Source organism: Corvus hawaiiensis, chromosome 1 (assembly GCF_020740725.1).
Source record: "Corvus hawaiiensis isolate bCorHaw1 chromosome 1, bCorHaw1.pri.cur, whole genome shotgun sequence".
In the NCBI taxonomy this organism is placed as follows: Eukaryota; Metazoa; Chordata; class Aves; order Passeriformes; family Corvidae; genus Corvus; species Corvus hawaiiensis.
In genome coordinates, this window is record NC_063213.1 from 62,533,594 (window position 1) to 62,550,101 (window position 16,508).

General features: G+C 37.7%; 1 protein-coding gene across 5 annotated transcripts in view; it reads right to left on the minus strand.

The window, feature by feature from the left end:
* Positions 1–16,508, minus strand: part of CDKAL1 (CDK5 regulatory subunit associated protein 1 like 1) — a 411,323-nt gene that overhangs the window by 340,220 nt on the left and 54,595 nt on the right. For all 5 annotated transcript variants that reach the window (XM_048308004.1, XM_048307996.1, XM_048308011.1 and 2 more), the window contains one exon: positions 2,091–2,175. In XM_048308004.1, the coding sequence (XP_048163961.1) occupies positions 2,091–2,175 (85 nt within the window). The remainder of the gene's footprint in view (positions 1–2,090; positions 2,176–16,508) is intronic.

Below are 16,508 nucleotides of genomic sequence, written 5' to 3' on the forward strand. Positions count from 1 at the left end.
GTGTAACGCTTTTCAGACTGATTTTTTTTTTTTCAATTTTAAAGAATAATTTTACAGTGCTGAGTATTAATTTTTCCACTCCAAGTATGTTTGCTTTGACAACACACACATACTACATGTTTATTTTGTTACTCAACTGAGAAAAACACATATCTCCATAGTTACCAACAGGCTGCTGTGACAGGATATAACAGCAATTCATTTTGTATCATCCAAACTGCATGTATTGGGTTTTTGCTGTAACAAATTAAGAACTACTTGGGAGAAGTTGTGTTCTTTAGAGAGACAAGCTTTCGTCATGATTGTAAAACCCAAATACAGGAATAGTTACGTTTTTTGAGAGTGAGAATGTTTAATCTTTCAGTTCCAAGTCCCACGAATGTGCACTCACATATGGTTCTCTCCCCTACGCTTAAAGAACCTTGTGAAAAATGGTCAGAATCAACTACAAAAGTTGTCATTCTCCAAGGCTGGGAACTGCCAGGATCTGAGATTAGAGAATGAACAATGCACGCTACAGGAAAAGAGCAAGTATAGGGAGATGTAAGGATGAAAAAGAACAAATCCGAGCTACAAGTAACATCGGGTTCATGAACAGAGCAGTAACAGAAACATGTTCTTCAAAGAAATAATTTTGGTCATTTGCTTTCAGTTAGGCCCTCTTCCTTAACCAATTCTATTCTCCTGGCTAGGAGACACACCATACCACATAATTTCTGGCACAGGATTAGTAAAATAGAAGGATGGCCACAACTGAAATGGAAACTATCTTGTCATCAGTTCTGTTGGCCAACACACACTAACTGCTGGAAGTATTCTGGGAATAGTTTACTACTTTTTTTTTTTTTTTTTTTTTTTTGGCAACAGAGAAGAAAAGGCAAAAGCCATTCTGGTCGCTACATGCAACACCAGCAGCCGGGAAGTGAATGTGAGGGGTGGAGGAAATTACTGCTGCGCCACCTACAGCATGCAAGTGGTTTCTGTTCCAGGTTACAGTCCTGAGAATCTGTTAGTAACTCCAGCATTGCAATCAGATATCTTATATCTGGCTTCTCTCTCCTCTCTCCCTTCCCAAGAACTATGTTTTTCTCACCAAAATGGATTTCAACAGCCAGTCCATCCCCAGTGCACCACACTAAACAAATTACTGCACAAATAGCCAAACTTGTTTACTAAAGATAAAATCTACAAGACACATACCACAATATTTCTTAATACCAAGCAATGACAGCTGTATGTGGAGAGGTTTTCCAGTTACTCTCATCACAACTACACTTCTGCAGAAATTGGAGGCAGAAGTTGCTACCATGTCATTTTTTGTTACATCATTGGAATGGTACTGAGTAATAAAACACATTCTTCACAAGGCTTCTATTACAAGCTAATCAGTTCATCTTTTAAGTGAAATAGCTGGTTTTAAGTATACACCTGATACCTACTCTTTTCAAAGAATCACAGAACTGGTAGGGTTGGAAGGGACTTCTGGACATCATCTTGTCCAACCTCCCTGCCAAGGCAGGGTAACCCACAGCAAGTGACACAGGAACACATCCAGGTGGGTTTGGAATGTTTACAGAGAGGGAGACTCCACAATCCCCCTGGGCAGCCTGTTCTAGTGCTCTGACACCCTCAACATAAAGAAGTTCTTTCTCATGTTAAGGTACTTCTTATCATTTATGGGCACTGCTGGGCACCACTGAAAAGAAGGTCCCAGTTAGGCCATATTTACGTAGAGGGGAAAAAGAAACTACGTAACAATTCACATATTGAAAAAAAAAGTCAAAAGCACAGTTAACTCTTCAGAAGACTATTACAACATTGTCTTGAAAAGTGATATAAAAGCCCCCATCTAAATGGGTCAGCAGTTCTCCTAAATAAGTGCAGTGATAATCACTTGCAAGTTATTGCCCATTAAAAAAAATCCACTCTACCTTACAAATCCATTCTAGAGAATTCAGCATTGTAACACTCAAACTCAGCACACTTCTTGCTCTAAAGCACAAAATTACTTCTAGATTGAAAACACAAAGCTTTAGGACATGCAATAGTCATTGGCAGCAGTTAAGTATCTTTGTAAGGAAATAACTTACTTGATCGAGTTTCTGAAGTGGTCCTCGGCAGGATTTTTTACTGTACAACTGTTCAGCAACCACAAATCTGCTTCAGCAGAGTTGTCTACACAAGAGAAAGAAACAAACCTGTGTTAAGAATTATTTAACCTGTCAACTCCTAAATTATATCATATAAAAAATCCTGAAGTTAGCCATTACTAATAAATTGGCTATTTGTAAGATTACTTTATATTCAATTACATTCTTGGAAAGGGTTTTTTGTTGTTCTTTGTTTTGTGTTTTAGGAAAAAAAAGAGGCACATGAGCATTTCCATTGTAATTCCTTTTTAATTTTTTTGCCAATGGGGAATGAATTGTTATCTCATTTACCAGCTGAGATGCCATTCGGTTGCACATGATGGAAAACAAAGTTAAGAAGAACAGTCACTACTCCCAGAAATGCATGCTTCCAGAAAGATCTTGCCTAGACAAAGGCAAAATTAAGTGGTCAACAAAAGCAGGTTTCACTAAGACAATAAAATCCCTGCTTCAGTTCTACTGTGAATTAATACTACAAAAGAAACAAATCAGAATTTATAAAATGTGTACCTCTACTAAAGAGAAAAGTTAACATAGCTAGTTTGGAAAGAAACATACATATTTCTAGTTTTGATTATATCTTAGTTATGGTGTAATTACACCTCAGCAATTTTCAGATAAAAGATATTCATGCAACCAGTATCTGCCTCCATTCAGATAAGGATATTATTTTCTTCAGGATCCAAACCTTTCTGTATGTTCACAGCCTATTGATATCTAAATTCATTAACAGAAATGAACCTCAGAATTATCTGCAGAAGCACATATATAAACTCTAATCCTGTAAATCATGACCTATAGTACAGAGTTACTAGCATAGTCACTATCCTTGTGAAGTTAGAGCTTCTTTTTTTGAACAAAAGAATGAAGATAATCGATCTCAAATAGCTCAGTGCTTCAGCATTCATCGGAATAGCTTGTATCAGTTTGGGTAAGAAAATTCATGTCACTCGCTACTATTCAGTACATTGAGCACTGAAGTACTGGCTGACATACCTTTAAATAACATAAGCCAGTAAGTAATAAATACAGGTAAAACAATTCTTAGGATGCCTTACTCGAATTGACATCTGCTAAGGCAGGAGAAAGCCCGCCAAGACTTAGGCATATTTACATATGCACTCATCATTAATGGATCCACACAGGCATGAATATCCTTTTCCTCCATGCACATATGACGAAATGCTAAAACTGAAAAAGATTTGTCTCATTGACATTTTCTTCAAAAATCATTTACAATTAACTATCGGTCACTTAACCTATGAATCAGGTAAATTGAAAATAATACATAAAATGCAAATAATGCTAAATAAGGGAAAACATTCAGGGGGGTTCTAATCATTGTTGACCAAGATTACACTATTAATTTGGCTAAAACACAACTTCTGTGACAGGGAAAGGACACAAAGCAGTCATCAAAACAACATTCAGACCTTTAGCTACTTTAAACAAAGCAAGTATCTGACCCTGTCATGTTGGGAAAGAGCACTCAGTTCAATTTTAGCCTACACAGAAGTCAAAATAAAAATGGAACAAGATAAAGAACCTCTCCTCCAACACAGGCTGTATGAAAATTATGTTTTTAGACTAATGAACAGACTCATTTACTATTAGAAAGATAATCAGAGGTTAAAAAAATTATTAGGAATTATGTACAGATGAGCAAAGAAACAGAGTTTCAATGTTAGAAAAAGAGTGATCTCTTGGCCTAGTCAGATGCACCAAGTATGAAAACAAGCACATTTTAAAAGTAGTTTTCCAGTAACACTGCCAAAACTTTGTATTTTTTATTCTTTTCAGCAGCATAAAACGTTTATAAACTCAGTCCCACACCCATAACACACCCACCTGAGAATTAGGGGTGGGACACAGACACACAGTAAATAGCAAGAGGCCAACATTTAAGTGAGACATTCCATTTAACAGACTACAGCTGCAGTAGCACTCATACACCACCGTAAAGCACAACCATTTTCAAGAGATGTCGTTATTCAGAGGAGAGATGCCTTGATACAGAGAACACCAGTCCTGGGCTTGGTTTCAGTGCATCCTTGTACCATGGTTTCCAGGTGTGCAGGAAGAGACAACACTGTGGCAATACTTCTCCCCTAAAGCCAAAATCAAAACCCTCTCTTCGAAACAGCATTGGAAGAAGTAACACATTTAAGTTTAGAAAGACCTTACATACTAAGCCAACAGGAATACATACAGCAGTTTGGTTTCCAGGCTATTAATATACTAACTCCTTGACTGACAGTCTGAGGGACAACTGCAACACTTTATATATTTAACACATATAAAAAAGTCTCCCAAATACATGTAAATTCATTTCTTCACAGGCTTCAGCTCTGCAGAACAGAGGATGCAAAGCAAAGGCTTTTACAGAATAAAATCTCCGGAGCAGTTTTGGGAAAAGGAGTCTCGTTCATGTACACATCTAGAAATCATTTAAGGAAAATAAAAGTCTAGCTGAAGTTTGTCCTCCCCTTACAGCAACAGTATTGTTTTTATCATATTTAGTTGTTCTGTTTCTGCATTTATTTTTAAATCTTTTTTTTCCTAATTAAGTCTCATACTCTCTCAAATGAATATACGTACATACAAATTTTGATTACGCATATATATAAATATACAGACACACACTTATGAGTTACTCATTTATTAAATAAGAGTTCATATCACAACTCTTCAAAACGATAGCTAAATTTTTTTAGTACTTTACTGCCCTATTCATACATAAAATAATTGCATGCACTGGTGTAAACACACCACAATCTACTGCATTTTCTCAAGAAAATTTCAGTTAAAAAGAAAAAAATTGCCAACAGGGCCTTTTTGTATCAGGTTGCAGGAAGAGCTGAACATTTGCAACATTGTGGGAATAACTTGTCAGTGGTCATATTTTGCTTTGCAAGGCCTTGATAGATGTGTGGAAACAAACATGGACCAAAAGAGCAGACTGGGCTTGGCATGTATAAACAACATCTTCTGGCTTCATTATTACTAAACATTAAGCAACACCAGGGTAACAATTCTTTATTCAGGGCACAGAGACTGGAGCAACTGGCTACCTATATATATGTATAGGCATATGTGTGCATGTATATATATCTATGTGTATATATACGCCTGTGAGTGTTCTGACATGAGTAGTTGCTACTGTTCAGCGTTGTCCCCAGATAAAGAGTCAAATAGCTTTGACAAATAAGCTCAGGCTTCTAAATACATGCCTACAGGGGCAGAGGTAGGGGCAGACAGCCCTGAGGTTTCCCTGTTTATACCCCAGGCAGACAGATAAAGAGCTTAGGTCTGGATGGGAAGCACGGCATGAATGTGGTGCTGCACCTACTACGGCAGCCCACGCACCCTTCCTTGGAATGTCTCCACCTGCCACCTTTTCCAACTCCACAAGGTTTTTGAGAAACCTCCAACATTTCAGTGAAGAACACATGCCTGTGTTTGAGAGCTCACACAGATCTGAGTGAACAGGACAATCTAAACTTTACAGAAGGTTTTCCAGCAAGTCATAGAGACTGTGACAGATGAAAGTGAAGCAAGAACCATAAGTACAGTGAACATCAATTACAGTAGTGAATATGATACGGGTGCATATATCCTGCAACAATCTTCTCTAAGGGGATCTTCTTTAACTTATTTTTGCCATATATTCAGCATAATGATACTTTAAAAATTATGATATTTTGCTGCTGACCTTTTTTGTTATGATCTACTTAAACAGTTTCCTGCATGATAAGACATTTCTAGGAAAAAAAAAGGATATGTCAAATCAGCCTTGTATTAAATGCTCAAAAACACAACTCAAAACCATGGCCTTTTTGTGACCATGTGACAAATCTTTTCCATAAAAAAAGGGCTACAATGGAAGTAAACCACAAAGTCTATCATACTCTCTGAAAAACAACATAGAGTACAAAGGAACCTAAAGGTCATGGAAACTTCTGAACACTTAATTGGGAAACTCAGGAAAACATGAATTGGCTGCATTATGCAACACTAAGATGATAAAATGGCAAGAGTCTGAAACATCAGTATACCTACAGAGGAAAACAATATTTACAATTCTTTTCTAACTAACAGTGTAAGGTTTGTTATCATTACAGAAACCATAAATCAGCAGAATTTCTTAAGAAGACCGCAGTAATACTATCAGCTGAAAATTAAACAACTGACTTGGGTATGCCCTGGTCTCTTAACTTTTAGTCTTTTTTCTTCCAATTCTTTTTCCAAAACTTTGTTTTCTTCTAATCCCCCCCAAACCACATCTCCTTGAAAAATCAAAACACTCACAAAGGAAAAAAGTAGAAGAAACACAGCTAGTGAAGCCCTAAAAGAACAGCCCTTCTTTACTTTCTTCATCACATCACTCCTCTCTCTGCACTGAAACCACTACCAGATTTGCTCAGCACTGTTTGCTCAAAAAACATGACTCATGACTAGTATGACATCCTTTTAAATACTGTACATCAATCTGAGAAATTCAATCTGAAAGCAGATCTTTCTCTGTAATCACTGAAGGCTCTTCCAGGGCCTTTCCCTCCAGCTGTCCTTATCCTGTTCCTAATCCCTCTGTGAGTTTTCCTTCTCACCTTTTCTGATTTTCTTACTTCTAATTCTCTTACACAACAAATATACCTCCAGTTTCTCTGTTTCCATGTGCTGTATTCTAGCCTCTGTTCCCATTCATGGACCTCCCTGTTAAACACTTTGTCCTGTTCATTCCTGCTTCCAAAAGAGCTCTGCTCCCTCCCTTGATACCCTGGTTGCCATTTTATGATCTGGAGCCAGATCCTGTAACATCCAAGGTATCTGAAATGTCTGCCCGCAACTGTTCTCCATGGGAATCATCTGCACGCAAAAAACACAAATATCTAAGCATGAGGACACCTCACAGCCAGTTACAAAAGTCATGGAGCATCTTAACTGGGACAAAGTTGCCAAACTAATTCTTTTCTTTCAACATCCCTGTCATAGAAACCCACTGTCATTCAAATTAGGTTACTGAAATTAGGTACTGGTTAATTTAATGATTTCTTGGACCACTGGGCATTGAGAGACCTCAACAAGTACTGGGAAAGAATCAACAAGTATTGGGAAAGAAGAAAAAAGCACAACAAAGTTGAGAACAACAAGTTTGGGGTTTTATTTGTGTGCCTTTCCTTGGCACACAAAATACTTAGCTACCATTTGCTAGTTGTCAATATTGTATCAGATATAGTTAACTATCAACTTTCATGTCACTTGCCCTACAGAAAAGATTCCAAGCAAACAAGCTCTTTCCTTGTGTCTGCACCCTCGACAGCAACTACAAATCAAAACCACAAGTTATCATGAGTTTCCAGATGGTACTTGTTTGAAATCTCAGAGACACATTATCAGTTCCCACCTCTGAAGACGTACCATCCATTTGCCAACACTCAAAGGCATGCCGAAAATACTAACTTTGCAGATTGCAAATGTCTTTCAAAACAATCCCACTCATGTCTTATCAACAGTATCAGGATGTAAAATATAAAAGAATCAACTGATTGCAACATGACTTCTGTTTTCTCATTAAATTTCTGAGATACTCTGGACATAACAAATTACTTCATTCACAATTAATGAGAACACAACAATTTGGTTCACCCTCTATGTGTGTTATTTAAAGTTCCAAAAGGAAAACCAGGCTACTTATCAAATCAGGTAATCCAGACAAGCCTTCATGAAAAAAATAATTCTCCCATCAGGCAAGAGTGCCGATTTAAACTACAAATATGCAAACTTGCCGTTTTTATTCTCCATTAACATTTCCATTACTGCGCTAATTGTGCAAGTAAGCTTTTTTGGGTTTTCTGGTTTTTAAGAAATTGAGTATTTTTAGCAAATTCATTCTTGAGCAGGCAGACATCTCAACAGCAGCTACTGCTGGACTATAAACAGGTTTTATAAAGCCTTCCAGATCAGGATTCTGTGTCTGCTATCAAAGGATATTTCTCACTGTCCAGCACCAAAACAGAGGTGCACAGGGACTGCCCACTGAACACATCACATACGCAGGAACTGAGCACGTTTAAACACACAAGATCTAGCCAGTTAAAACCCAGTAATACACTACTGGATTCAAAATACGACATGTTAAATCATTGCCTCTCCTCATTTCAGTATAACAGATAAATAACTCAGTTTTATTTACTCATGCTACTTTCAAGACTGAATTTTTTCTAAAAAAATACTGGTTTATTTCCAGTCACCTTTGAAAACCATTCCCAAAAATAAGCACATACACCTCTCTTTTCAGCTGTTCAGGGGGTATCGTGCAGTCACTGGGAGAAACTACTAAGCTATCAGTTGATGTCCATTCAATCTGTTCGTGACCTGGAACTTCGCTGTACCATTCCTTCCAAACAACAAACTCCTTCAAAATATATTAAGTTTGATGGAGTTTACCAAGGCCAGCAGAACAGCTTATGGCTTCTGCCACCATCACTAAAACTAAATGGTAATTTTGGGATCACTGAGAACATGAAACTGGAACTTGAAAAATTACAATAGGCCAACAACTGAACTATCATTAATATATTTATAAATAGTGCAGACAAAAGAATCTGTATTCCAGAGCATGCCCATTAACAGAATACTTCAGGCCTGGCATGGGGGTACTGAACATCAGACAGCATAGAAGAAAAAGCACATGAAAGAATAAATTTAGCTTCAAAACATTGATGATGATAAATTTTACTTCCCACTTCTACTCTGCAACCATCAGTAGCACTTACTCTTATTTATACTGGGATTTTGAAGTGAGTAATCCATTCTCTAAATACTTTTCATCTCTTCCCTAGATGAAGCACAGGCTACAGTCTGGGTCTGAGATGATCCTTGGAGTAAGCCACCTTTTTCTCCCACTTTCTAGACACTTGTGCCAGACCAGCAGGACACTCCAGCTATACGGCTTGCAGCAGCCCAGGGTCTGCACTGCAGCACCCAGACACACAGAGTTGTGTAGGAAGGCTTCAGCCTATCCATCCTTAGCAATACCTAAGATCCACAAAGTAAAGAACAGGAGAACTAAACATACTTTAAAGGTTTACCTTTTAACAATGTCAAAAATCCAATTAGATTAAATAACTTGTATTTTCATTCCTTCTGCAATGTGCAGCTGAGTTTTCTGCCTCTGCAGCCAGCACAGACAACATGAACAGACAAATTACTTTGGTGTTTTGTTCATCTTGCTATAATTTGCTAGATTTTCCATGCAATTACCTGAGGGTAACTTGAAGTTGCAAAATTATTTATGTTTAAAAAGACTAAACCTAGAAATGTTTCTTTCTGAAAAGCAGCAGGTAATTACACTCTTAAACTGCAGTACCTGTAAGACATTTCAATAATTCCCCCATATGACTGAGAACTCTCCCAAGCCCACAGCCACTGAACAACTCATACTTATTCCAATCAAGAAAGAGACTGATCATTTCCATATCTTACCTGTTCGCTATCTTTGTTGATCAGGAAAATATATATATATATACTTCAGTTCAACTCTGAGTACAGTTCTGTGTGGCATAATCTGCTGCAATTTTAGTCTACATTCCACAGTTCCACTTGTCTTGTCAAACAGCTCCCAGACAGACATTTTAAAGGCACAGAACCTTGCAAGTATACAAAACCACGACCATGTTCTAAAGGAAGCTTATTCCAACATGGCATGACCTTTATGGGCTACTCTTTTCTCATGGCTCTTTTTTGATATAAAATAGTCAAAGCTCACTCTGCACATGGTATTATATACCAAAGGTAGAAAATTTAGGCTGAATTTTAGCTCATTCCTTCAAAATGCAGACTCAACTACTCAGAGGAAAGTGGATCACGCAACTATTTCTTGAACAAAGCAAGACCTTAAAACAAGAGAGAATAAATCTCGCTGCTAGCTAAGGGGTATGTTGGCAGAAAGCCTAAGCACTGCCAGTGGCTGTTCAGTGCAGTAACACCTAATGTTAAGGTACCCAAATTATCCTGGTTAGCAGCAGATGCAGGTGCCATTAGCATGGTGCTCTGAAGTGGGCATTTCATCCTGCTCTGGAGCACAGGCATAATCTTGAGGCATTCTAAGAGTCAACTGGTCCTTTCACTTCACTGAAGACTTAATGATCAGTCAATAATTTCAATATGCAAAGTAGTGATGAGTGATTGATCAGTCTCTCAGGAAAAGTCCCATTACATTAGAAACAATGTCAAGTAGACTGTTTCAGCCAGGCTATGCTACAACAACACACAAATAATCCGACTCATTCTGATGATTAATGCGGATAGAATTTGTTTTGTTGACAGAATTTCGAAAAATCCCAGAAACTCCTCCTCCTCTGAGTCTTAAGCCTGCTTGATATTTCAGAAATAGCACATACAGTACAACTCAGTGCTTTTCTGTCCCTACATACAGCTTCATACACAAAACACACGTTATTCAAATGAGCAAATACAGACTGATTGCTTCTGTCTTAGTCACTCACAATCCAAAGCCAACCATCAACAAAACATCTTGCACAACACCGCGCAACCAAAGTTTCAAAGCACATTGCAAATATTAACTGATTTACCTTCAACACCCACATATTAAATATGCACCCTTCCCTACACCAATTCCTTTTCATCTTATAAATGCAGACAAGCAGTTACAGAGTTTTCATAACTTGATCAAGCCACACAGGATGTCTATGCAAACAAGCCAAGATCCTAACTAAGTTGTCCCTCCCTTCAGGCCTGTCCCTGAACACAAAGCCATTGCCTAGATTCATATGCATAAACTATTTCAGTCTACATCTTTTAGAGGCCAGATCGGTGATATCCAATAAAATTTTGGTAAGTTTAAAGGCAATCACACAAACCTTTCAGTAATCTGGGTTGCACAGCAAATCAACAGAAAACACCAAAGAGCAGATCAAATTGACTCCTTTGTATGGGACAAGGTCCAAAAAAAAAAAAAAACATTAAATCCCCCCCTCCCCCTCTAAAAACCAACCCAAACAGATTACAATTGCTCTAACTCCCCACGTGTACTCAAACACAACTCTTGCAGATGTGTTACCAACTGTTGGAGAGCATCTGTTGAAGCTAACTATGGTCTTAGAAGGATGACAGCTGATGTGTGAGCTCCAAAACAAATTCCAGATTTCACAGGGCTCACTGAAAAACAACTGTGTTCTCATTTTTGATACAACACCTCAGAAATCTTCACTTGCTTTATCTGTAGTCTCAGACTTACCTGGTAAAAATGATTAGAAGAATTCGATTGTTTTGCAGATCAGAGTTTCTAAAAAATTGCTAAAATTTAAATGAAACTGCTGATGTTGAGACCCACAAGACACAAACTGCAAGTCAGAAATGTCATCTAAACTATTTATTTGAAAATATCACATACTGTGATGTTTAAGGTACAAAAAAACCGCTGCAGTGAAGCATAAGCAGGTATTTCATATGATGATAGGAAAGACATGGGTAAACGAAAAATGAAAATTTTATGTTTTCCACTAAACATCATATGCTTCCATATGAATTTACTGTAAACAGCAGCAAGTATTTCAGAATCAAGAAAGATTGACTGGAACCTGCCCCAGGAATATAACTTTAATCTCCTTTAGATGTAACACTCTGATGAACCTCACTTATACAAATGCTTCTATCTGCAGAGCTCATGGAATGTTAATGGATCTTCCTCACCATGTCCACAGGCTAGAACAAAGAAAATATAAATTGAGGGTTGTTCAGTCCTATCATGAACCCAGGTACAATCTGTTGGGCTAGGCACAGAAAAGAGAAACCAAGGGCCTTTATAAAATGCAATTGCATCACTTGAATTACCAACCCAGAGGAGCCTTTTGCACTTCTAGCCCCTGCAATCCACAAGTAAATCCAACAACAGGAAACTCAAAGCAGTGAAGTAGAAGATTCTCAAGCACAACACATATCCCAAGCAAATAGGAAAAAAACCCTTTGCTTCATTTCCAGTGTAATACAAAATAGATCTTAGGTAATTAACATTATTCATTTATGGTCTCATTTCAGGCATAAAGAGAACAGCTTTACTCCGCAGATTTCTTACTTTTTCAGTACATCTAATTCTGTACAAGTTGGCCTATGGCACTGAACTTGCACATTTCCACAACTTTCTCATCTCCATTCATTTTCACAACAGCCAGGATTAGGACTGTGCTACAGTCTACAAAATAAAGCCAAATTTTATTCCTGTATCTGTCTCACAATCTTTTTTCTTGGAATTCTGTCTGCATTAAGTTGTACCTAGAAGCCTTTTATTGATTTCAAATGCCTTGCTTCCACTTATTTCTCCTGATACCTAATGCCACAGGGAATATGGATTTAGGTTCTATCTATCACTTTTAAAAGAGTTAAAATTATAAGCTATTTGAGCCAGATATGTCTAAACACTTATTAAATTGTAGCTTCCGGCTACTTATTGACTTTTTCAGAACTACCTTCACACCTCATCTATTTTCTACTTTATCAGTTTTCTGAAAAGCAGGAGATATGGGCTTAAGGTACCATACCCAGCAGCCAGATAAGCCTCTGCTGTGCTTAATTCCCAACCATCATCCCCAGTTCAGACTATCAGCAGAATTTAGTGCTCGTGAAAGCTCCAGACTGAGCACAGCAGAAATTAAAGCTCACTCTTTACACGCACAACCAATGTAATGCAGCACAGCAATCAGCAGCGCAAGCTGCTTCACAAAATCCCACCAACAGGTTTGAAATAAGCTTCACCTGTAGCTTGGAGAAGTAGCAGATCTACTTCTCTGCCCATTTAGCCAGAATAGTAAGGAAGTCTGTGCTTGGCAGAGGAGTAAAGATGCACTGGGAAAGAAAAGCAAAGACGGCATAGGCAGGTGTGCAAAGGTGTATCCCAGCCCCTCCTGCCCTTTCTCCATGCCCTGACTCATACTGAGCAGACACATCAGCCCATGCAGCTGCTACAGAGCCATGCCTTCAAGAGGCTGAATAGTCCTGTACCAATACTGAGATACCCATTACAGCCTCACACATCATTGCTCTATTCTGTCTCTTCTCAATTTTGACTGCAGGTTTGATATCCTTCTTAGAGACAGTTTTGTTAGATTATTATCATTTGTACAAAAAAAAAAAGCCAGAATATATTCTTCCAGTACTAATAAGGCTGCTTGCAGTAAGACAAGCCTATTTTGAAACTTTCAGCAGCACTTGTAAGTGTCAAAAGTTAAAACATGCCAGTTTTGCATAGAAAAATGTAGCTTTATGGCCTCAGAGTGGTTCAATTTCATCAAGCACAAACCAGTTCAAACATTATTTCAGACATGTATTATTTGATGTAACAGTAGCTCCTAAAAATAAAAAGAACATTTTGACAAACAAGAGAAGGTGAGTGAGGATCCATTTTCTCATCTTATTTGGAAGCAACATTTCAAGATTTCAAAGACTGTCACAAGGAGTAATGCTGGTGTATTACAGCAGGGAGAGCTGCACTTTCTGCATGCACAGTGCTGTCTAGCAGTTCTCTGTTTCCTTCAAGGAAAAGGCAGAAGATTTGCTGGAAGAGCTCCACAGGTCAATGACATAAGGAGTCAAAATCTTTTGGGTTATCTTCTTCCTGCCCCAGGCTCCACACTAGGAGTATCTTCCTTTGGCTGGATTTACCTCTGTCTTTCCTATTTTGAAGGCAAGGTAAAGAGTAACAAAAGAAAACCTACATTTCATTACACAGTTCAAAGCAGTCAAGGTATTGAAGAAGCCATTTTGACATTTCTCCTTTCCAAAGACTGAAGATACTTCACTTCCTTACTTTTAAGAATTCAAGGCCTGTAGTTACCCACAATTTAATTTATATTTTCTGATGTGAGAGGGATCTTTATGCAAACTCCTCTTTTTTCTATGTCAGTGACTGAAGCTTAATGTGATATCTCCCATGATCACTGTCTTTCTTTGCATATTTATATCTCACGACTTCACAGTCCTTACAGCTGTTTTCACTTAGCACATGTTTTCTAATTTACCTTTTCCTTGCTTTTGAAGATGAATTTTAAAAAACAGCATATCAAGTTCCTACAAGCCACATAACCCATCCCATTCTGGCACATTATCTGCCCAAGTGCTTGATACTGACATTATTTTTTTAGAAAGCTTTTGGTGAAACTGGTAAATCATAAAAAAAAGGTCAAAAAACAAAAGCAAACTATTTTTTTTTTAATATATACTTTGCAGAAGTAAAAATGCTTATGGGTATAAATTCCCTTGGCTAAAGGGTTAAAGTCACTTCCAGCAGGAAAAGACATTATCTGTTTCTTGTATCTCATCTTTAGTCTTTTAAACATTTCAGAAGAGAAAAGCCTAACAGTAATTAATCAAAAGTTGCTAGATATAAGGGGAAGTGTTACGGTGCCAACAGAGGACACCAGAAGGCCCATGACTTCATGGAAAGCCTAGACTACCTATCTTCAGTCCATAAAGCTACTGATTTGTAACCAATGGTAGTGGTTTGTAATTAGACTTTATTTATTTCAACTGTCCTTGAAACCAACCCTGAGAAAACAGTACAACCTCGAAGTGCATTAACAGACCCCTTTAGGTTAGGAAAGTTTAAAAAAAGTCACCTGTGAGTGCTACCCTGTCAGGATGCGTCTAGCAAGATAAAGAAACACAAGTGTTAAATCAACTTTAGGGTCAACAGCACAGCTGAGCAGGATCTATCTAAGCTGAAATACAGCTGGTAATCCAGCCTATCAACACAGCATAGGTCACACAGCAGAGAGTCCCAGCAACAGACAACACAGAATCATAAACTTCTCCCACAAATGCAGGCAGAGCAGACCGCTTCCTGTCTTTGAAATCACTTCCTCTCCATTTCAGGTTCATCCACACATTCAACCTTTATAAAGCACAGAAGTTAGCTGCCACAAAGTGCTTAACCCTTGGCACTCAAGTAAAGGTCCTGCTCTAAGGTCTTCCAACTAAAATTCCATTCAGATAAAAGTATTTAATACTGTTCTAAAACCAGGAAAATAAAGACACCATGAGACAACCATGTTAAATTCACCTTTTCACATTGTCTTCTTCCTCAGCCACACCAGCTCTCTGCTAGCATCTCTTTAAAGTTCTGTCAACATAGGTATTTAGCCAACAAGGCTGTAATTTAGATTGAATTTAAGCTCTATATATGTAAGGGCTATAAAGCTAAGTTACTTTAATGTTTAGTACCTAAGACAATATATGGCACCCTGCCTACCACTCCAATGGCCCTTCTCTTACTGAAAATCAATTATTGCCATAAAGTAACAAGTACTTCAAATATATAGCATCTACTTGTAAACTGTAGAAAAAAAAGGGCGTTACTTTCTTTTAAACATTAAGTGCAAAGAACAAAAAGTATGTGCTTGATGTAAACAAAAATTAAAATTAAATGTCTTCCAAATGCCAGAGATGAGAATACAACATCCTTTAGCTTGATTTAAATCAGATTCATAAGAATACTGTCATGTGAAAATCCTTTACCATTACTGCCACATTCCATCTGACTCCAGGAAACACTGTGATGCTTTCCAACAGATACAGTCAGGAGAACATTTCTCCTCTCCTGGCTGAGGAATCGCAGTGGCCAGAATGAACTACATGCAGTGTATGGACAATTGACCAATATCCACACAAAAAGAAGTGGTCTAATGGTAGCTTGAAAGTGTTAATCACAGTATTCCATCAAGAGATGTTTACAGTCATTTTTAATAATTTATTTCAGAAACCAAACAGCATTAGCACTGACCTGAACAGTTAAAAATGATGCCATGAGGGGGAGAGAGGGTTTATACATGTAATGGTAGTGCTGAGGAGGCAATGGAGAGGTAACAAAGGCAGTATACAGACTGACAGAAAAAAAAAATCAGGAAATAAAAACACTAAAAGCCCTACCACTCCAGGACAATTTCCAACCATATTTTTTCATGTTTGAAAGCAAAGTATTTGTTACAACCTGGATACAAATCTGCCAATATTGCTTATTAAAGATGACATTTTATCACCAAAAAAAAGAAATAAATTTAAAAAAATTAGTAAAGTTTGTTTGTTGTTTCCACCAAGTCTGGATTTAAAAAAAAAGAAAAAAAAAAAAGAAAATATCTGTACTCAAACTTACATTAATATATTCAGAAAACAAACACCACAGCACTTTCATAGAATCATTTAGGTTGGAAAAGACCTCTAAGATCTCAGAGGTCTTACCACTGCCAAGTCCATCACTAAACCATGTCCTTTAGTGCCACACCTACAGGCCTTTTAAATACCTCCAGGGATGGTGACTCAATTATCTCCCTGGTCCAGTGCTTGACA